The sequence below is a fragment of the Scomber japonicus genome, chromosome 16, assembly GCF_027409825.1.
Source record: "Scomber japonicus isolate fScoJap1 chromosome 16, fScoJap1.pri, whole genome shotgun sequence".
In the NCBI taxonomy this organism is placed as follows: Eukaryota; Metazoa; Chordata; class Actinopteri; order Scombriformes; family Scombridae; genus Scomber; species Scomber japonicus.
Window position 1 is genome coordinate 19,937,633 of NC_070593.1, and position 22,959 is coordinate 19,960,591.

Consider the following 22,959-nt stretch of genomic DNA (forward strand, 5'->3'; position numbering starts at 1 on the left):
AGAACATAATCATGTCTACAGGTTTCCCCAGACGGCTACCTTTTACTGCCTGACTTGCCTGAAGTGAAAAGAAAGGCAACATGAACATTTAGGGTTTAAGGGTCATTGGGACAGTAGCAGCCACACATTTTGGTAGAGGGAAATGTCATTAGCATGCTGAGGCAGGAGAGACCTTTGGACCTGCATGGGCATGAAAGACATAACATTCCTCACCAGCACAGCTTTTGTTTGCTGATGTACAATTGGTATCCAGAGGTGACAGTTTCTGTCAAAGGGCCTCCTCTAGAAAAAAAGTCGTATTAGCAGAATTGTGCAGCTTCCTCATATCCTCAAGAGCAGATGACAGAGCCATGACATCATTGTGTAGCATAAAGCAGTCATTGTCGTGGTATATATGCTCCATATTCTATTCATGAAATCTCTATAGCTCAATACAAACCACAACAAGTTCACAACCGTCCACTTCTGACTAAGACAAACTTACACCACAGTCTTCCAGCAACCAGGAGTCGAACGATAACTCATTCTGAGTCTCAAAGCTTGTTTTGTCTACAAATAATGTGAAATCCTCTGCTTCTTTGTCCTCCACCCTATTCACAGGGCACAAGGCCAGAACAGTGGATGTGAACACACTGAGCCAGTGTCTGCTGAATGCAGCACCGCTGACAGATAATGCTAGCGCTAACAGAGGCAGGTAGAATATGCGTAGCCTGAGGAGAAATGGTCGGCACAATGGAGAGGAAACTAAAGAGGCAAACAGAAGCAGCTATGATGTTATAAAATACCACTGAAGAAGACGCCTTCTTGCCTTCTTTAGGTATTATACTGCACAGTTTGATAAAAAGTGATGTAATATGAAACAAGGCACAAATTGCTGTAAATTGACAGGCCAGTTGTGGTGAGAACTAACAGCCATGCCCTGACAAGATCTTAAAGGGTGACTCATTTAAAATTCATGGTTCAGGATCTAGCACAGAAGTAAAAAGAATGAAGGAAAAAGAAGGCAAATATTCAGATGTGATCTTTATAATGCAGACGAAAATGAATGTGAATTTGTTATATACATTAAGCCAAAAAATGATAAACTTCATTATCTCCAGGAACAGCAAGGTCAGTGTTTGATTGCAATGTCACACATTACAGCACTAAGTCACCAAACACAAATGGCCTTTCTCACCCCTGCTTTGAAACCAATCATCAGATTCCTCCATAGCTATTCTTTCCTATAATTACTTCGCTTTTCCTCTCTTTACTTGCTCCTTGTAAAAAGAAAACTAAACCCACCTTTCCACAAATTACATCCTGCGGGGTCTGCGGTGTGGCTTGACTTCAAATGTGTTTCGCACCATTCAAGAACCTGCCTACCCCCATGGAGATTACCAACTCAAGAAAAGTACTCCACACATCTGTAATGTCTGTCAGTAATCTGCCACCATAGGAAAGCAAGAAGATATGATGATACTTATCTACTCAGTGTTTAGACTAAATAAAAAAAGGGTGTGACAGCAGTCATTGAGGACAGACCGGAAGACACTGGAAAGGTAAAATCTGCCACATAAGAGATGACAGACTCAACTGAGCATGTCATCACATGTCAGGGGGAAGGCTGAGCTGTGCTCCGCAGACAGGAAAACAGTCATCTGCTCTGCTTGTGTAATGCAGACAATTTGCTCACGAGAGTATTCGTAATAGCCTGCGTTAAAGAACAGGATCAAAGAAACATGTTGACAATTGTTATAGAACATAATCCATAGAGAGTAAAGGATGAATTCACACTTATGGAAAATTCAACAGTTACCTTTAGGGTGACACTTTAAATTCAAGTGCTTTTAAGGTTATTGCACATTTCTCTATATTACATCTTCAAATCAGCTTATTGGCTTCACATTTCCCCACCTCAAACTGTGATTAAACTACTACTTTAATATATCAAATCTATCTAAATCTTTAACTTTTTAAATCAATGGTGGCATGCTAACTTTACAGCAACACCCATACTCTACACTCATAATACACAAAAGACACATGATTTCAAATCAAAGAAATCAAGCGATGATGAAAATTTAAACTAAATCATTACTTTTTTGTTTTTCTGGTTGATGAATTTTTTTTTTTTTTTTTTTTTTTTTTTTTAAATGGAGCTTATTTAAACTATCCTTAGCACATAACCTGTAGCCTGTCACTTACACCAACTAGAAATCAGTCAAAAATGTTGAGTTTTCTAGAGCCCGCTTTATTGACAAGTGGCATTCCACACACATGGGGCTGAAAGTCATCAACAAAAGCCTGGAGGAGAGGGTGGTATGTAGAGAGAGACTTGTAGTCTGCTGTTAGTGTCTGCTCACAGCTCTTTGGCTGGCTGGGCAGTCTAATGTGTCCCAATCTTCTCCTTCTGCCAGGATTACAGTAATCAGACCTGAACCGAAAAACAGCAGATCTCAGGCCTACAAAGAGTGCATGGACAGGCTCAACAAAGTCATGTAATTGTGGAAAGGTTCAGGGGAGGACAGGACAGAACCCTGCAGCATACTAAAAAGGAAAAAAAAAAAAAAGGTAGCTTACTCTAACTCTCACTCTGACACAAAAGTAGAAAAAGAAGTGTCAAATAGGTGAAGATTGTTTCACAATTGCAAATTGTTTATTATATAGTTGGTCTAATTTTGGTATGGTCCATACGGGTCAATCAAAGCCTCATACTCAGCATTACTAACATTTAGCACCTAAACAATTACTCAATCAACAAAAAAACAGGACCAAGCAACTATTTCATAATCAATTAATAATTTAATTTTCAAGCAAAGATGCAAAATAGTCTCCACTTCCAGCTTCTATATTGTCAAAAAGTATCAATCAAGATTAATCAATAACGAAAGCGATCACAGCCCTAACAACCAGCCCCAATAAGTGATGACTGTTGTTCTCTTACCTTGACCTGTACAGTAGTGGTAGTGGAAGTGGAAAAGGGCAGCATGATGAAGTGGATCCAAAGCTGGGACAACTCCAACAAATACAAAAAACCCAGGTAGAATAATGGAGGGGGGATCAATGTTTGTTGGGCATCTCAAACACAGATTTGTATCACACTCATAAAAGCTTTACTATAGAATTGCCAAGTTGAGTACTGTGAACAACATGCTAACTGTTTGATAATTATCCATTCTTCTACTAAGCCAGGTGGTGCAAGCCTGGAGCAGTAACAACTACAGCCTTTAGTCCAACCTGTTCTCTAAATCTCCACCCAAAAGCTCTGAGGCTCATATGGAGATCAACCCTACAGTATCACAGAATCTGGGCCAACCAGCCTTGACATCATACCACTCTTTACCCACCCACCCTGACCTCAAAAGGGGAGGGGTTGTGGAGTTCAGCAGAGCGAAAACAGGCGTACACTCACTTTAAAAAGTGAATCCTGACTCCTTTGCAAGTGAGATCAGCAAAGGACAAAATATTCTTAAGACATATTTATCTAACTATCTATGACAGCGAAGCATTTCTCCTCATAATTACAGCTCCTTTTGTTCTCGTGGCAGCAAAAGTCTTCTCATGCGTGGCAGTGTGTTTATGCCTCCACCGATCCCCCCCATTCAATGTAATATAACATGTTCATAGCCAGAAGAGCAGAAGATTAGTGTGGTGTTTCACATCAGCTACAAGTTATAATTAAAGGCCTAATGGGTGCGGGTATTAGTGAATACACTAACAGGCCTGCAGGGTTTGTTTTTGACGTCAGACATGTGATCTATAGGACATAGGAGTTGATTTAATGACTGGATTTAGCAACATGCTCTGAAGCTATGTTTTTTAAATAAATGTGGTCAAAGCTGAACAACTTCAATAAAACTATCACGATGCATCAGTTGAGCATGATACAATACATAGAAATATGCCCACCACAAAGACTAACATTACACTCCTAGTAACGCCCCTTCTAGTAAAGCAGTATGATGATTTCCACATTACAGCCATTGTGACCTTCATTTGAATGTGATAAAACAACTAAATACTGGCAAGACCCTTCCAGCTTAGGAATCACTGGACACAATGAAAGAATGTAATATTTGAAACGTGATGTCCATTTGAAAAACAGAGGCAGCCTCAGTCTTGGCTGTCACTCCTAAATGGTCCCCACCCCACCCAGCAAGCCACACCAAAGCATTGTGAGAGCCTGACATGTCAGCAGAAGAACACTATTTAGTGTGTGGTGAGCAGTGGATAAGCGGCTGCAACACGGCGCTTTTGTGGAGTGGTTGGATGTAAGCTCTCAAGGCATTTTCATATGAATAGAGAAACTCAGTCAGATTACAATGAATGACCACAGGAAGCTGCAATAATCTTGATTATCTGAGTTACTGGCCATCGCTCTGACTTCAAAGGGTGGAGACGGCCGCTGAGGCCTTGATTTCCAGTGATGCTTGACTTCACTCGTCCTTCTTCAGCTGCTGGGAATGTGCTCCGCTTAGTTACCATATGTAGTTCAATGCATGCAGCACGGTGCTTGTGTTTGAGTAGTGGGGTTCAAGTCGTGGCAGGGAACCTTTACGACATGTCATCACCCTCTCTCCCCCCTCCCTGCTAATTTCCTGTCTGTCTATACTTTCAACTGTCAATAAGGGCAAAAATGCCTTGAAGATGATGTTTGAAAACACTGAGCATGACTAAAATGTATCATGAAAAATCCCACCAACTTTTACAATGTGCTAAATTTATCTGACACATGTTCCCAGATGTGAAACAAGTGTGAGTTATACAATCGGTTTCACACATCCACCTGCAAAAGAGATGTGGTCTTTCTCACCCAGCTGTTGCTAAACTATCCAAGTTGCTAATCCATGTCTTATCACAGTGGATCCCTCGGTGAGTTTGTGGGTGGACAGTGAGTCCCTAACTGCATTTCTAAAAATGAATGGTATGCTCTTCGGCTTGACCGCTGTGTACTCTGGCACCACAGGCTTAGTCATGGTAAATAGAAAGCATTTCCATGAGCCACTGCTGGCAAAGTAGACCAAGTTCCTCGTCACAATTACTTTAGCAATTAGTGATTTCTGGCATTTCCCCCCACTAAACTACATCTGTGAAAGGAGGATGATATTGCAGTTTGGTCATGTTTTCCAGCTGATGATAAAAGAGGCTGATCAGATGCAAACATACTCTCTCAACAGTCATGAAAAACAGCATTGATTGCCAGCATCCCTTACTTTAACAGACTAGTGACAGCTGTCGTTCATGGGCTACATTTAGCTACAATAAAAGCTTTGTCCGAACGGTGTCTGACAACATCTGCAGTGAAAACTTGATTACAACACTGTGTCACGCAGAAAGGAGCCTGTGTATTCACCTGGGTGCTTACAGAAGAAAACTGCAGTGATTTTGAATGAGGAAAAAATGGTTTGTGCTCCCTGGAAAGCCTTCACTAAGTGTTATTACAGTAAGAGGAGGAACTGAGCATCTGTATTCTCAGTATGGCCACACAGGCTATTTGCTAAACAAATCACCAGTGGAGATTGCTGTGTACATGCATGTCAGTGTGACCCCCTTAATGTTCCAACTCACACTTGTACTGGCCGTGTGAGCTGGACACACATGGCACCAGACAATACGGATGAAGATCAAAGCTTTCTTTATATTTAAACCATGTTTTAGACTATTGGCTAACCTTTATAGATTCTTAAAAGTGCTTGCCTTTTGTTGCATGGAAAGGATGCTACTTAGAAAACAGTTTAATTAAATTATGGTTTTACTACCTGTTTAGACGGATCTTCCAGTTGACTGGAGCTAAGCAGCCCTTTCACTGAGGAATGCTATGCATGACTACTTGAATTTGTAGTTGGGCTGACTGCTCCAGCTAGGAAAGACTTCCACAGTTATAAATGATTTTACATGCATGGAAAGTCCACATTAACTCCAGTGTTTCCTATTTATATGTTTTGTATGAATGGCTTTATGGTTATAATCAAGGTTGCAAACATAACATGCTGTTTCTTCAGTCTTATTAAAGTAAAAGCCTATCTTGCACCTGCAATTGCATCCTTGAAGAGAGACAGTGGGGTCAGAAAGTGTGAAGATGTGTTCAACACTCACATTTCTATCAACATTTTACAGGGTTACAACCAAAGGATACATATTATTGTCCTATCTAGTTAGTGCATAAAACAAAATGACACTGAAAAAGTTGAACAGAGACACTTTTTTTCATAACAGTTGATTTCGAGATAAGGGTGCATCGATTAGCCTGCATGTGCAGCAAAAAATAAGTGTCTAATTTCTGGAGCTGCTGTAAGTTAGATGACTGTGTTGGCAACTTGGCAAAGTTAACTGAGGCGCCACGTTATAGCCATCTCCCAATACACTGTTTTTAAGATAAAAAGTACACTTAAGCCACTGTAACACAAAAAGTGAAACATATTACATGTTTCTTATCAAAAAAGGTAGCCTAGCGTTACTGCTCACTTGAACTAACAGTTAGCAAAACAGTTAAGTTAGGGATATTAAAACTTTGTTAGAAACAATGAAAAAAGTCCTCAACTTACCATTTTATGACTTTTGCCCAGTGAAATTACTTTACCCCTTCGCAGTAATACTGTGCAAAGTGTTAAACGTAGTGCATTTCGGACTTCAACGCCGCTTTAACACATCAAAACACATCCAGCTTACGTCTACTGTCCTTCTTTTAACTTCACTCTCACCGATGCAAGCTGACTCCATCCATGGAAAACCCTCTACCTCCTGTTAGCAGCAGATTGGCCGGCGAGTGAACTCGGTGAAGCTCTGATTGGTTGTGAGGAACGTCAATCAAGTAACCGACGTCTTCTCCGGTAGGATCGGGCAGAGTCGTTCCGATCTGCCCACGTGACGTGTGAGGTGGCTCCTCTAAACACAGCTGCAGCTGATGTTGGATGAAAGTTTGTATGGAGCATGTTGCTAGTAAATAAACTTCCACATTTATTTTCCAAACAAGAAACAGTGTATTATCCCTTATAAATGAATCATTTTCAATACTTATACATTAACTAACTGCATCAGTTTCTCTTTATTACACAGTAACACATTCTAATTTGATGTTAGATCAAATTATTGACTGATGTTAACATAGTAGCTTTGAAACTTTTATTTCTTCATGTTTGAAATTGAGGAAAAAATTATATATTATTATATGTACTATAGGAACATAACTAGGAACATGTAGTTCAAAACAACTTCTTCAGTCACAAAGTTAGAGTTAATAGCACTTCTCTTAAATTCAAGAACTTTAATATATATCTGGAACATTCATACCTCAGCTCATTTTGGAATGTATTTGTTTGCTGTGTAAAATAAACCAGTAGGATGGGGTTGTGTTAATCTTTCTGGAAAACATTTGGCAACACATGGATGTGTTGCCAAATGAGAAAAACATAGTAAACATACTTGGGGAAATAATTGCTACTAGTCTGCCACCAAGTGGTGAATGTTCTACTGCACATGCTTGAGATGAGGCACTAACAAAACCAAGGGACACAATTGGTGAACAAACATTTTATTTTATGCCTTAAAGTCAAACAAACTCAAAGTAACACAAAATTCCCAACACAAACATGATGTTTAATATTTTGGTATAAGACATAAAACTAAAAAGGGAGTCTTCCACTTAATTCATAATGTTATTCAGATGTGGTCATGACAAAATAAAAATGTCAGGAAAACCCAACACTATCTGATATTAGTAATATTTGTTAGAAAAGTTAGGCGGTTACTAAATTAATCAAAATACTGTATGACGCACACAAAAGCACCAAACTGGATAATGTGTGGCTTCATCTCAGTCATCCTGAAGCATGTGTCATGAGGCAGATTTACAGTTATCTTGATAACGCTGCAGAGTCTAACCCGGAACAGTTCTTCATCAGTCCAAGTTTCAGATTTGAGGGGTTACACTGAGTAATAAAAAGCCCAGCAACAGCTTTTTCTCACATCAACTGTTCAATCATCTCTGCAGTGGACTCATTTATATACTTTGCTGGATAACTCTGCATCAGCCCTCAGCTCAGGAGTTGAAATTTATCCAAGAGATGCTAAAAATTAATACAAATTAATACTAATAGTAAAATGGAAATGTCTAACATTGTAGAGCTTATTAATGAAATTGGATGTGGACTATAGTAGTGATGCTGTTTAAACACACACACACTGAGAAAAGGAAGACATTTAAAAAGATCTGAAAGTTTGCAGCTTAGTGACCATCAGACTAGAACTAAACTAACATGAGTATTCTTGAAGACGCCCAAATGTTACATGTATGCAATCTCCTGAATGCTTATAGTAAACTCATCCAACACATCCATCCAAGCAAACAAAAACATCTTATGCCAGTTATGTGACAATGAACAAACCCAACCCTCATTTCCACAACAATAAAGCCATTGTCTGAAAAAAAAGTAAGACATTTTGATGTGACATGAGTAGAAATAAATATTAAAACAAGACAATGTTATCAAACACTTGTAATCTACATTCGCTTGATTCAAAATATCAAATAAATCATGATCATGATGTTGCATGGTAATCTTGTATAACACTGTTACAGTTTCGTCACACTGCATCTTCATTTTGGACAATAGAGCTTTTGTAAAGTTGACCAGTCCTGAGCTTTCGTCTGTTCAGAAATCTACTTTATGAAAACCACCATGATAATAATTTCCCTTTCTGCTGAAAAAGGTTCAAGATTCACAGTCCAAAAAAAAACACCAATGTGACTGAATTGACTAATCTAATTGTTCACTTAGCCTCTAATAGCTTCCACTACTAACTTGTAAGACCTCAAACTTGACCCAATTTTCCAGCATACGCTGCTCAATCAGTGTGGAGTAACTATGTTGCAAAAGCAACAATAGAGCTGTGCATGACCAAGGCCACATTCTTGATGTTACTTCACTACAGAGTTGTTGGATGATCACTGAAAACCTCCTCTGTCTCATTCATATCGTATCTCAAGGTACCTTACTACTAGACTTCTTCTACCTGTGACATAAATAGAAATAACCCGTCAATAGCATGAGATCAGAAGAAGCTGTGGGCAAACAGAAGAGATAGAAAATGCAATGCTTCTTAAAGCAGGTCAGGCTGTAAACAATGTAGCTGTACAGAGGCCTCACTTTTTGTTGTGTTGCTTTAAACTTAAAGAAGTCAAAATATGTATATCCACAATCAGGTTTTTGCTCCTAAGGAACAAGGTTTTCATTTGTAGGTTTGTGCTTCCGAATGGTTCTTGCAAGAACTGCTGTCATGTGTATTTCTCCCTATTGTGTATTAATAACCAACCCTATGACTGATTTCACAATATAATGTGCTCATAATGATGCAAACATACAGCACCCCACTCCAAAGTCATACACAACCACACCTACCTATTAAAAGATAAATGCATATCGTCAAATACAAAACAGCATAAGACTGCCTGTAAGACTTTTGTCAAGGTCATACCAACAACCTTTTAGGGCTTTTTAGATAAGTGAAGTCTACTAATAGGGTCTTAGGGTCCAAATGTGTAAAAAGAAGAAGAAAAAAAGTCTGAATCTGACCAAATAAATCTTAAAATACTCAATAAAAATGAATAAAAGAAACACAGCATCATTCAGTACTATTCAACTGGCATGGGGTTTGACAGAAGCGGACTGGCTCTGTGTGGATCCATTGACCGGTGCTGGTTTGTTTTCAAAGTTCCAATCCACCGGGTTGAGCAGCTGCATGGTCTTCTTGTGCGTCCAGATAGGGTTGATGATAAACGTAAGCAGAGCCAGGCCAGTGAAGAAGAGAACATTTTGGGGTAGGGACACATAAGTGATGAGCTCTCTCCAGTGGGTCAAACTTATCCACCACATGTAGTAGGTGAGCACCATGCGACAGTGGAACATGTGGATCATCACCCACTGGTTGGCTCTCCAAAAGAAGGTGCGGGCCCAGCCGGCCTACAAGGAAGGGAGGAAGATGAATGGAGACAATGACTAAGGTTTTAATAGCAGTTTTTAAATAATGTTCAGTAAACAGTGTTCAATTACATTACATAAAGCTAATTTTAAAACTACAACATCACTATAACATCATTTTACGCAGATTTGATCTTTTCTCAAGTCAAATCTGTGGCTAAAAGGAACAGAGAAACTTTAGGTTCTGGGTCAATCTTTTTTTTAACAGAACTTCCTCTTTCTAATAATAAAAAAGTGTATCTCTTGGCAATCGCGATAAGCACATGACCAAAGAGGAACTAAAACCTGTTGTCATTTGGAGGATTGTTGACAAGAATCTGTAATAAAAGATCAACAAGCAGCATCAGGTGCTATTAGTAAATCCCCAGGACTTTCGTAATATGATTATTACATTTACCAAACAAAGATTTGGTAACTGCAGGTACCGCCCAAATGTGGCGAGACAAAATTGCAAGACTTTGCAAACATTGCAAATATTTGTAAATTATGTATAGGTGGGGACAAGTAGTTTCCCTCAACATAAAATCACTATTAATTCCTTACCTTCAGTAACATCCAGGATATACATGTAAATGGTGTGCTCATCTCCAGCAGCAGTGTAACCATTGGCAAGAAGTGGCCAAGGGAATCCCACACCACTGCCCCGGCGTATCCTGACAGGGCGAAGAAATGGTGCGTTGCCAGTGGGAGGTCAAATGACCAAAATACCACACTGGAGGCATGTAATGCTACATTCTCAAACAAAAAGAAACCTGTGGCTGTGAGGACATTGAACCACGACCAGTCCTCTTGTCCCCTCACTTTGTCTCTGGTTAATGCAGTGTCTTCAGTCAGTGCCCGGAGACCCGCTACACTACTCTGGATGCCAAACGCTGCCCGAGTTGCTGCAAGGTTCCAGAAAACCTTCTCTTTAGCTAGCAGGGAGCAATAGGTACGAGACAGTACTGTAGACAGGAGGTGGGAGAGGAGGAATATTGCTGTATAGAAGGTAAAGCCGAGGCCAATAAGCTGGAGGCGGTGATCCCATGAGAAGTATTCTGCACTGGGCTGGGAGGAGGCTTCAGCAGGAGGCAGACGGCTGGTCTGCTGCTCAGGATCCATGGTATTTGAGGGAGGTTATTGGAGCTGAGTGGGTGCTCAGCTGCAGGTGTGGCTGTGAACAGCGCCAGGCACATGCCTGGTTTTAATTCACCTGCAAAACAAATGACAAGCTGCTGAAAACCCCCGAAAAACTACTGACAAGCTCCACTGAACACCATCCACCAAACACAAACTAAACTCATTAATGTTACTCTGGCTTTATCCACATGCTTAGTTTACATAAACTCCATTAAATTACATGTATATGTCGTTAAATGTACATGTTTACCTTATATTTACCTTTTTTTAAGTTGTAACGTTATAGCCTCACGAGTATTTGTCAGCATCTCTGCTAAGAGCGTTAAAACAACTTGTAACTAATGCTAAGTACAAAAACAAGCTTGACAAAGAACAAAAAACATCGTATTATCCATTGAAGCCAAACTTGTATCGTGAAGTCCACCAAAAAAACAATGAACCAGAGTCAAAAGTCAAGTTAGCTGTGTTGTAAAATTAGCACAACAAACACCACGACGACTAAATGTGAGGCCTACCAAAAGATAACAAAATGCTTATAAGTCAAAAGCAGTAACTGTTACTCACCACAAATGATCTATCATCACTATAATGGCACATACCGTGCGGAGACACTTATGAACACTGTGTGCCTGAATATACTTCAACAGGAAAATTCACATCATACGACTCCAATTTGATCACATGACCATCAGACAGGAAGTAACGCCCATTTTAAACTTCATGACATCCCATTGGTCAGCGCCGATCAAACTGTGTCAGTGTCTCATCCTATTGGTTATGGTCAGACACATGCAGAAATATGTAAGTTTTATTAAACGCAATAAATGCTGCATTGCCCAATATATATCTACCACAATAGCCCTACACTTTAAAGAATGATTAATCATTTATAATTATCATGGTTTCATATTAGTGACACAGTATATTTGATAACATGGTAAAATGTTGGTTAATCTATAAAAGTGTGAGCAAAACGTTTTTTAAAGATACAAATCTGTGCCTGCTTATCATGTCCATCTCCACTAACACACACAAGAACAGTTGCTTAACTGAATAGATGAACTGTACTGTTATCACACATTTCACATCCCTCTTTTAATATCCGCACGGGTCACTTTCATGTGTTTTATCAAACCGGATTTAACATCATTGATTGCATTCATCCTCAAACCAACCATTATTCCATTCTGTAAATAAACTTTAAATTTGTCATTTAATTATCCCTTTGTTTATTATAATTATCTTACTTTTGTTATAGTTCTATTCTTTTATGTTGTGTTTGTGGGAGTGAATGCCACGACACAATCTTTGTGTGTTTGCATACTTGCCTAACAAACAGATTATGATGAGGTTAAGAACAAAGTGCACACTGTGGTCAACCACTCCAAACACACCTCACAATTTTAGTATCAGGGCTGCTGCCAGGAGAGAGCATGCTACTTAGTCATAGGCCTTACCTGCAAGTCAGAAATGATGAAGCCTCTTATGAAATCAATCATGTCATAATAAACTCAGCAATTATGTAAAATAAAAATGATACCTTGTTTTATTGACTACTGGGGAAGTGAAGTATACAGACAAATACTACTGCAACTGTTAATTTAATCCATGAATTTCTTTCTTTGTCCAACAGGGGGTGACTTGACCATGTAGATTTTAGATTATATGACACAGGACAAATATAATTAGTTTAAAGTTGTAGTAGTAGTTAGTAGTTAGAGTTCTAAGAGTTTTTTTTTATATAGATGTGACCTGGCCCTGATTCATGTTAATGAATGGTTGCTGAATGCATAGATTTTTATGATATGTCCAGAAAATACACATATTGAGTACTAGAAAATATTTTTAAAAATTAGACATTTAATTGAAAAAAGGAACACAAATTTAAAAGGCTGTGCATGCAACTAGTAAACTAACATGCCTGATTTATATGATTTGGGTGGATGACCCTGTGTATATGTAGAGTGTGTGCTTGATTGACATCGCCCTGACTCACCTGTTAGTTTTCTTGGGTAGGACAGATTATACCTTTATCATTCTTTTTAGCTCATGTCACACAGCTTCATCATGGTTTGAGTTGCTTTAATGTTGATCAGAGTCTGAATTCCTCTTACATATTAAACAGATTACTACTGACTACTTTTGACAGCTTCTGTACTTTTGGGACAATTTAAGTGAGGGCTTTTACAGTAGTTTTCACATATCATCAGAATGTGTGACATCACCAGGTACAGTAAAGAGAGCGTAGAGACATTTTTTGACCACTGTGTGTGTGCGTGTGTGTGCGTGTAGGTCCATGTAGATAGTAATCCAAAAATGATGGAATGCAATTGATAAAAATATGATCAAATGTACTGTACATATGATGTAATATATAAGTGTGTTTAAATATAACAATATATAGTGAAAAATATTAAATATGGAGTCACATGCACAGATATACATGTGGTATATGGTGTACTATGGGCACAAAGTAGTGCATTTTGTACCAGGGGCACAAATCAGTGCATGGTGGGGTGCTGGCTGGGGTGAATAAGCAGGATTTTTGTGGTTTTCTGCTACACTTTTTCATACCCACCATCATAGGGCCCTGCTGGCTGGCTTCACGCCATGTTCTGTTGGGTGGTTCCTCCAGTCTGTTGGTTCGCCTTGGTGGCTTGGGAGGGTATCCCTTCCTTCTTCCACGCTTGTCTCTGGGCTGACCCCTTTGTAGCGAGATTGAGATGCCCCATCTGTCCTCATAGTCCTGCCATGGAGCCCGTTGTGAGGTTTGTGAGTGCCCTGGCTCAGGACAACCCCCTGGCACATGTGGTGCAGCCTCCAGAGAACACAAAGTTTCTCATCCTTCAATTCAGCTGCTATGCTATTGTTCTTTAAACAATTGACATGTAATTTTTAATAACTTTCTTTCTTAGTCTTGCCAAAGCAAAAAAATACTTCAACAGCTAAATGATTGGAATTGACTGGAGCATTTGTTTTATAGTCCAAAACAGTTATACCCTCTATGACATAAATGTGGTCGATCCTCATTTGGATATTTCTGTCAAACCAAATAAAATCTTTGGTAGGATGTAACACCCTATAGACATCTTAAACACCAGAGGATTCATTGTTTTTTTACTTTTTAAATGTTACCATAAACCTCCTCTCTCTCTCTAAATGTAAATATATTTCCCATAGGAGTCATAGTTTTTGAATTCTAAACCTTAATTGATAGGGAAAGTGTAATCTGGCTCTTATTGACTGTAATACAAACTGCAAGTGGTCCCTCTTGTTTTATTGTTGTTGTTTTTTTTAAAACTGTACAGACAGTAGCCTCATTCTCAGCTAATCCTGCTCCTACTAATGATGCACAAATCTCTGGGCTCCAAGCATTAGTTTTAGGCAAATCAATTTCTCCTCAACTAAATGGGAACTTTCTCTTCCTATGTCAATTCTAGTTTGCTTGCTCAGTGGTTTAAGCACTGTTCTCATGGCCAGCTTCCCTGTGAGATTACAAGAATGGGTTTGATCCCTGCTCCTGGCAACACTGTTCTTTTAAAGGAAATGCAGACACAGAGACACACAGCTAGTTCCAATCAATCGATTGACCTTCTGTCTTCCTTTTAACTGTTAGTACATTCAATCCCTCAGTGGTTTCAGGTGTCATTGACAATTCAAAACTGCTTCAGTCTCACACATGCACACACACTCCCAAACAATAAGACACACACATACATGCTTACCTAGAGATTTGTAAGGAAGCAATGCTATACACTGAACAAAGATGTGATGCACCAAAAAGTAAGCATAGGGTCATGAATATTGTGCAAGTTTCATGGACTGCTGAGGTAGAAGCCATTGAGGGTCTGAATACGAACAATTAAATGGACGACATAGAGATACGCTCAATCAACTAAGTGGAACCAGTGTGTCTCTGTGTCTGCATTTCCTTAAAAAGAACAGTGTTGCCAGGAGTAGAGATCAAATCCACAACCTTGTATTCTCATAGGGAAGCTGACCAGGAGAACAGTGCTTTAACTACTAAGCAGGGCAGGCTACCTCAGATGTAAAGAAAAAGTTCCCATGTTGTTGAGGAGAAATTGGTTTGATTAAACCTAACGTTTGTAGGCTGGAGATTTGTATATAATTAGTTACAGCAGCAGGACTAGTTGAAGATGAAAATGTAGCTATAATATGTATACACAGTATTTGAAGGAAAAGTGTATGTTTAAGAAACACGAGGGACCACCTGTACCTTGTATCGCAATCAATAAGAGCCAGACAGTGCTCTCCCGATCAATTAAGGTTTACATCTCAAACACTATATCTCCTATGGGAAATATATTCACATTTTGTGTGGGAGGAGGCTTGTTTCGACATTTTGAGGTATGATATGGGCTTTTGCTCTGGCCTAAAAAAAAAGCAGCAGTTTCATCACACAATGGTAAGATCAGAAAATTAAATTGCTGGACTTAAATTGCTCCAAAAGTACAAAAGATATCACAATACAAAACAGACTAATTAGTGGTTTGTACAGCCACTATTTTGGTCTGAATCACAGACAAAGGAGAATTGACTCACCTACACTGTTCTGGTGTTTCTAACATTTCTGTCTCACTTGACCAAGAACAGTTAAAAGTAAATGCACCATTTTCTTTGACAGAATGATTCAGAGCTACCCCTAATCTGTATCAATCCATTGCTATTTTGGTAGGCAGGCTGCATACATTTATATAAAATGCATGAAATGTCAAGAAAGATTTGATAAATTTATTGAGCCTTCCTCCTGCGAGCTAAAATCCTGCCACTAGGAATACTGTCATTAGGGTAAGCACTGAACAGTTGTTTTTGGCTCCCTTTGAAGGCTATAATGTAGTTTTCTGTCTAACAATGTGAAATAAACTAAATTCATATACAGTATAAATTCAGAACATTTTTACCAATATTAATATTTAAATGTAATTGGCACAGCAGCAGTGGGTGAAATGAGAAACGTTCATTTGGATTATATTTTCAAAGTTGATAGTCACCACACAGACAAACTTTTCCAAACTTTTTCTCCAAAAAATTTAATTGCAGAATTATTTACACTGGATGAACTTAGCAATGACCAAACTACTCAAATTAAAATAGCTCAGCTAGGAAAGAATGGAGGAAAATGCATATGTTGTTGCAAACTACTCAAATAATACAAAAATAACCCAATGATACAGTAACGTCTTGAAATATAGCACTGAAATAACACACTTTGAGAAATGCATATGTGATCAACTTAAATAAATACATAACAAATGTACATCAGTGGGACAGTGCCATAATAACAAAAAATAATAAATAAGCCTACATTCAGAATCAGTATTTCGCATGCCATCATATCAGCTTATAAAATAACCATAACAAAGTAAAAATGACAATAAAACATGAGCAAGAGCAGAAAATAGTTATGTTTCAATGAAGCATATATTATATATTTATATATCTATATATATATTTCTTTACAAATAATGAATATTTGGCATTATATTCATCCTCACTATAGATATGATATACAAGAGATGAAAATAGTTTTAGCTAAACAACTACCTTTTTCATTTTGTCTAGTAATTATAGAGTTGTTTCACATTCCAAGTTTAAGGAAGTGTTGTATCAGTGTATCTCAGTGAGCCTGACACTCTTTCCACGGCATGGTTTAAGAAAAAGTCCCCTTGAAATATTTCACATCATGGGTTCTAGAGTTAAAAGCAGATAGACAGTTGTAGAAGTGAGGCCACAGATGTCAAGAAACTGAAATGATAGAAATGTGTGACTGTAAATGAGGAAAGGCAATGGCAGAAATAATTTGCATACACAAAACTGATGAAGGATGTGTAGCTGTATAGAGTAATGATTTTACAGTATGTTGGATAAGTCAGAAAGATGGCACTTGTAGTTAATTGCTGCCCTCATGACATTAAATGTGACACTCATGTCATTTTCTTCCCTTAAGGTTTTCACATGGTTTTGGTGGGCGACTGTTAAATTACCATATTCTTAAGAAAAAATAACCCCAGTGACTTCCTGACAAGTGGAGTATCCTCCAGTGCTCACAGTATCTCACACACATCCACACACACACAAGGCTGTATCAGCCAAAAGGATCCAACATAAAACACTCACAGAAAAAGCTTCAATACAAGGTTACTTTGTACGTAACACAAGGCCTTTACAAACAGTCTACAGCTGCTCATCTCAGAGTGACTACATACCTATTTGGAAAAAAACAGTGAACAGGTTAAAAAAAAAAAAAAAAATTTGAATAGATGGAAAATTATTTTCTCTGGGAGAGAAACTTGACCCAGCCATTACAGCGGACAGATTTTCTTCATAGTTTAGAAAATGGCTCAGAGAGTCTCAGGAGTACCAAGGTAATATATTTTTTGCCAGAAAAGGAATGGTTCTCAAACTGAATGTATGATTTTTGCAGGCCCAGTTCCCACTTCTAATTTAAGTCTGTGTCTAAATTGCACAAATCATTTGTTACATCTGGCACTCATCTATCTTTGTTATCTGAAACGGTCCATTCATGGTCCAACTACAAAAATGGTCTGATGGCTTTTCTGCCTATCCCTCATATAGAACAGTGTTTCATTTTGTTTGCAGACGTAATCAATTTGCTTAAGGGAAAAACCCCTCTGTTGTTTCTATGACAGCTTTCAGTTAAACTAGCTGAGTAGAGTTTGATAGAAGCAAATACATGTAGTGCTGATGCTTAAGTTCTACAGTATAGGCCACTATTCAGAAATACATTTATCAACACAAGCTTTGAAGGGCCTTGGAGGCTGTTTGCTTGATCTCACCAAGGACCCAAAATCTTACATAAGCTGCTTTGCTTAGTCAAAGGCAGACTGAAAAATACCCAGCACAGTGACTCATGATCCTCACAGAACAGCCTTCCAGCTACACAACAGCATACAACACCAGCAGTTTAGGGGCTCTATGTGGAGCTCTCGTCTCCTCTAAGCCAGCATATGTCAGGCCGAGTCTGTCTCTCTCCCGTCTGCCTGCCACTGTGGCAACAGCAGGGGAACGTCTCTGCTCTGCCAAATAGCTGGCATCACAAGCTCAGATGCTTTCCAGAAACCCACTGTCATACTGTTATAGGTCCCTGCCACTGCAATGAAAAAGCAGCAGAATTATACATGGGTGTGTTTTCTTAAAAAGGGGAATCTAACACTCAGCCATGGGCTATAAAAGCCCAGTCTGTAGTTGAAGTGTTCAACTGCATGTTAGAAACAAACTCTAGCTGACTTTGGCTACATAGTGAGAGTTTGCATTTAAGATACATAATAATAATTATTGTCTGATCTTTGATAAAATAGTTAATAATTAAACAATGTCTTGCACATTCTGATATGTCAGCAAGTGAGATTGTTTATTTTAAAAATGGATTGCATTTTGTAAAAAGAAGAAAAAAAAGACTAGTGTAGAAGAAATGTAATGACATAATGTATTGGTATCGAAAGTATATTGCAGAGTGCTCATGACACAAGGAATGTGTGTGTCAGAGAAATGCAGGTCAGGCCACCATTGGGTAGTAAAAGGGAAGTCAAGCAGACTCAGACAGACATTGACCTAATATTCGCACTCTCTTTCTGAGTATGTCAGCACAGAGGTACATAACAAGACACATAAGCATCAACAAAACTCAGAAATATACTATTGTGTTACTGCCATATGAGAAATCACCATGGTCCTAACCGTTATGAGGCCAGGCACAGTTACTCAACCGAAAAAAATCTCAAGTCATAAAAATAGATTTTTAAACGATGTATCGCTCAGCAGACAGAACACTGTGTTGCATTGATTGTTTATCTAGTATTGTATTGATTAAATAAAAAGCAGCACCATTTTTAGATGGCTGATTACCCAAAGTTTTACCAATACACTTAAGTCCTTCCAAGTAACCTGAACCAAAGTTTGAGCAGCAGGATTTTAGCTTTTACTCTGGATGAATTTATCTTCATACACAATTTACTTACAACCACCTGGTATTAAATTCTATGGCAACAGTAAAATTCTTATCCAAGCCCACCATAACTGCACTGTTGATTTTCCACTTTCCTTAATTTCTTAAAGTTGGTGTGCCAATTTCGTAGTATCTTCTAGCTAGTTTCAAAAGAGATTTACTCAATCTGGTTCCACCATTAACACTTAATAAGTATTTTAGCGGGTAAAGCATTTAGTAGTGTGTAAATTGGCTGTTAGCATTGTCCAATGAAAAGCAATCAATTATGATAACAGTATATAATTTCACTGTAGCATCACAAGCTAAAACTCAGTGGCTAAAAATAAGCATTTCAGAGTTGGTGCAGAGCTAGCATGCAGTTTAGAATGAGTTGGAAATATTGTAAGCACTGAATTTGTGAAACCTATACACCTCAGACGCTACAGTATCTATCTATGCTAACATAACCAGGTAATTCTGTAGCCTACTTTGTGTTACTTTCAGGATATGAAATTAATATTATCCCGCTTGATATGATTATGAAACAGCATTCTAATGAAGGACCATAGTTCATAACTCTTATTCTTCCGTTCAAATAGGTCATATATTAGCAAGCTAACATTAGCTTTGTTAGTTGGTTCAGTCAGCTACAAAGCAGTTACACCTGGCAATTAGCATGTATAAATATGTGCTAATGACATGGCACAAACCCATTTTTAATTAAGTGATATCTTGCCATTTCCACTTTGCAAACACATATGGTATTTAGGCTACATTTGAATTTATGAGTAGATGGTGCAACTGGTGCATCTCAAAGAACTGTAGGAATGCATTTTGAATTACATTTTCTTTGTGAGAAAATACTGCACAGCTAGGCCTGCATTGCTAAAGCATGTAAATATCCTGTTCCTCATGCACTGCCTTTCAACTGGAGACTTGCTGCTGGCATCCATTTGGAATGCCTTTGCCCCAATTTCTTTTGATTATTTCTGAGCTTTTCCTAGAGGGCTACTGCTTAGGGAGACTTTCAGCAATGCCGAACATTTCAAGAAATATGATAATCACAAAGCATTTCTTGGATTAAAGTAGCTAGTATGCAGATATTTTGTTTATGTTTTGGAGTTTTTTCTATCACTCCTCATTAACGGTGGCTAAGGGTGGTACTTGAAAGGGCCTGAGAGAAGTATATAAGATGAAAACACAGCAGTATGATTTTGTGTAGGTATACAACAAATCCAGATTTGTCAAAAGCAATAGAGAGGGCAGGCAAGTAGTGAACATTGGGGAAAAAAATACACAATGAATATTCTTCCTGCTCACAATTAAAAAAATACAGCAGTACCATTGTGAACTTGGGTATGTACACTTCCCTTGGAAATAGAGAGAATTTTAATAAGTGCATAAGTGCATTTGTCTACACATTTTGATCTAAGGAGTTACACAAACTTTCAGTTTTTTTCTACTGCATTGACATAATGAAAAATGTTGGCACAAGACTTGCATGTATTCAGCTTCAAGTAAATGTCAATATTTGAAAATTGGCAACAGGAACATGAGATATATAGGAAAAGTCATCTGAAATGTGCATGTTGATGAGCTGACAGATGTCATTCTTCCACCAATCCAGATCATGAAAAATGTGACACTGACTACAACCAAATTGGGTAGAAAGCTGCATTTTTCAGCACTGACCAGTCCAGAGCTTATAAGGGCTGCCTGAATAATCTTGAATGGGTGATCAGTGCCACATGCACATAGTTGAGGTATTTCAAGCATTGGCACTTTTCATAGTTTTGAACTTACAACAATTTTGTGAGTTTTAGCTCATAATCAACATTTATCCCGAAAAAGAAACAAAAAGAGCAAAAGTGAATCTAAGTCATAATGTAACCTAAATTATTGAAAAATACTGAAGGGTTATTAACTTTGAACATTTCTGAACAACTTGAAATAAATATATCTCTCATTTACTCTTTTTAAGCTCAATGGCCTGGTTGCTGGTAGGTTTTTCAAAGCTGCACTTTTTAAATGGCACTTTGCAAATGCTGAAAAACTACGGACGCACCCACCCAGGACATTGGATGAGGTGTGTAGGCTGGGTGTCATGATGACCAGCAAACCAACAAGAATCCCAACCAACCCATGTCAGACATACATTACTGCTAACACTTATTCTGGCAATGGGAGAAGAGGTTTGGCACATCCTACAGACCAATGGTGTTGGTGATGGGCACTGAGGATGGCTATCGAGATCAGACAACAGATGGATAAAGGAAGAGTAGAGAGAGTAGCAGTCTAGAAAAAGGCTAGTTTTAAAGTAGTTTGAACGTGAGAGCAGGGTGACACGTTGGCCCCTGACCCTATCTTCTCAAAGTCTAGTCTGAGCCTCGGGAATATAGATCTCGATGCTGTCCGCTCGCTCCGAGACTGAGTTCTGCCGGAAGGAGGCTGCTCGCTTGGCTGCCATAAGCCGCCGCCGAGCCTCCTGCCGGTGCCTGTCTGGGAGGTCCAGGGATTTCTCCCTGGTCATTATGCTCTTCTGTCGAACTGTCTTCTTTGGTACAGGAGCTGGTGGCTTTAAGAGGAAAGGAGAATTATTAAGAGGTGGTTTTACAACCACAAACAACAGACAAAAGTGATAAACCCAACAACTGGTTTGTATTGGGCTTTGTGGATGTAGGTTATAGATTTCTAATCTGGACCTGTGTAGAACTGTCACCAGGAGATTTTTAAAAAATGGCCTCACATGATTAAACTTGTTTTTAAAAGTTTTCACAAACATGTTTTATTTGTTTGCCACATACAGGATGGATCATTCTGTGGTATTAATATTCATATGGATGTGCTTCCATCCACAAAAGTCATCACTGCAAATATTTTGAGATGTGACATGAAGTGACAAAATGCCTAGGCAAGAGAGGGCAGTGCCAGAGGGACCCCTCACCTTCTTCTCTGGACTGTCTATGGGCCTCCAGTTGTTGTTCTTAATCTGCTGTAGTTGGTCAAACTTCATAGTGACGTCTTCAATGGAGAGCTGCAGTAGGTCCCAGAACCCAGCCAGGTCCTGAGAGGTGGGCCGCGGCATGGCACTGGGGTCCTATGAGAGGCAGAGGTGAGAGGAGTTACAACAAAGGTAAGTTTTATGTCTCTGGTGACGTTACGTAATTAATCAGATAGTTAGTTTTAGTGTGTCATTGAAGTACAAACACACAACATACAATGATTGCACACACACAGCACATACTGTAGGTCACTCATGACCACAGTGGTTGTTGCACTTTAGCCAAGATCCACTAGATGTCCTCATCAGACTCATGAAAACAGGCCTCAACACCCTTTTTGGACTCTCATTTGAAATGATGGACAACTTGTGATGGAGAACGGTCTTGTCATATTTCCATGAATGAGCTCTGAAATAATAAGCTGCCCTGTTGGTTCAGTCCTATTCATTGCACCAATCCTGAAATGAAAGGAGCATCAAATTGATGGGCAACTAATTCTTTCCCAACTGGTCTGAAGTTTTGTGCCAAGACTTGATAACAGAATTCTTATATAGTTCACATCTTTGTCTTAGCCTTGGGCTCTACATGTTCACCGTTTAAAAGCCAAAACAACATTTAATACAGTCAACCTTACTGCTTGCATACTGTAGGAGTACATATATGATCAGAGAAGAAGAAAACATGAGTTGTTTGGAACTGTAATACAGATGTCACTATGAAACTACACTTAGATTACCTAAAAACTTCATGCTCTCACATACAATTTACAGATCATAATGTAATGATGACAAAACGGCTCAAATGTGAACATATGTAGCCCTAAAACCTGTAAATATTTAGCTGTGGACTTCCTTACCACACTTCCAAATAATTTCCCCCATGGGATTTTTAAAGTCTTTGATTCACATTTTGT

At 38.7% G+C, this 22,959-nt stretch overlaps 3 protein-coding genes across 4 annotated transcripts in view; all 3 read right to left on the reverse strand.

Annotated features, from left to right (window-relative positions):
• The window catches only part of arhgef10 (Rho guanine nucleotide exchange factor (GEF) 10), a 49,741-nt gene extending 43,156 nt beyond the window's left edge, over positions 1–6,585 (reverse strand). The window contains exon 1 of the mRNA XM_053335259.1: positions 6,528–6,585. The gene's annotated coding sequence lies outside the window, so the exon portion shown is untranslated. The remainder of the gene's footprint in view (positions 1–6,527) is intronic.
• A 1,167-nt stretch (positions 6,586–7,752) lies between these two features.
• cln8 (CLN8 transmembrane ER and ERGIC protein) lies at positions 7,753–11,727 on the reverse strand. 2 transcript variants are annotated; one of them, XM_053336285.1, is made up of 3 exons: positions 11,643–11,727; positions 10,503–11,151; positions 7,753–9,941 (listed from the first exon to the last, which is right to left on the reverse strand). In XM_053336285.1, exons 2-3 carry the CDS (start codon positions 11,058–11,060, stop codon positions 9,618–9,620), a joined length of 882 nt encoding a protein of 293 aa, XP_053192260.1. In that variant the 5' UTR covers positions 11,061–11,151; positions 11,643–11,727; the 3' UTR covers positions 7,753–9,617. The 2 variants fall into 2 exon arrangements, with proteins under 2 accessions (XP_053192260.1, XP_053192259.1); XM_053336284.1 differs by lacking the exon at positions 11,643–11,727 and adding an exon at positions 11,340–11,627.
• A 9,685-nt stretch (positions 11,728–21,412) lies between these two features.
• The window catches only part of dlgap2a (discs, large (Drosophila) homolog-associated protein 2a), a 47,161-nt gene continuing 45,614 nt past the window's right edge, over positions 21,413–22,959 (reverse strand). Inside the window, exons 9-10 of the mRNA XM_053335362.1 lie at positions 21,989–22,141; positions 21,413–21,619 (exon numbers count right to left, since the gene is read on the reverse strand). Of these exons, the coding sequence (XP_053191337.1) occupies positions 21,413–21,619; positions 21,989–22,141 (360 nt within the window). The remainder of the gene's footprint in view (positions 21,620–21,988; positions 22,142–22,959) is intronic.

What these genes read in the sequence shown, in the direction of transcription:
- cln8 (XM_053336285.1), bottom strand. Translation starts at nt 11,060, where the DNA reads ATGGATCCTGAGCAGCAGACCAGCCGTCTGCCTCCTGCTGAAGCCTCC. An exon ending in TATCCTGGATGTTACTGAAG is followed by an intron (nt 9,942 to 10,502) that starts GTAAGGAATTAA and finishes CCTTCCTTGTAG; the next exon opens with GCCGGCTGGGCCCGCACCTT.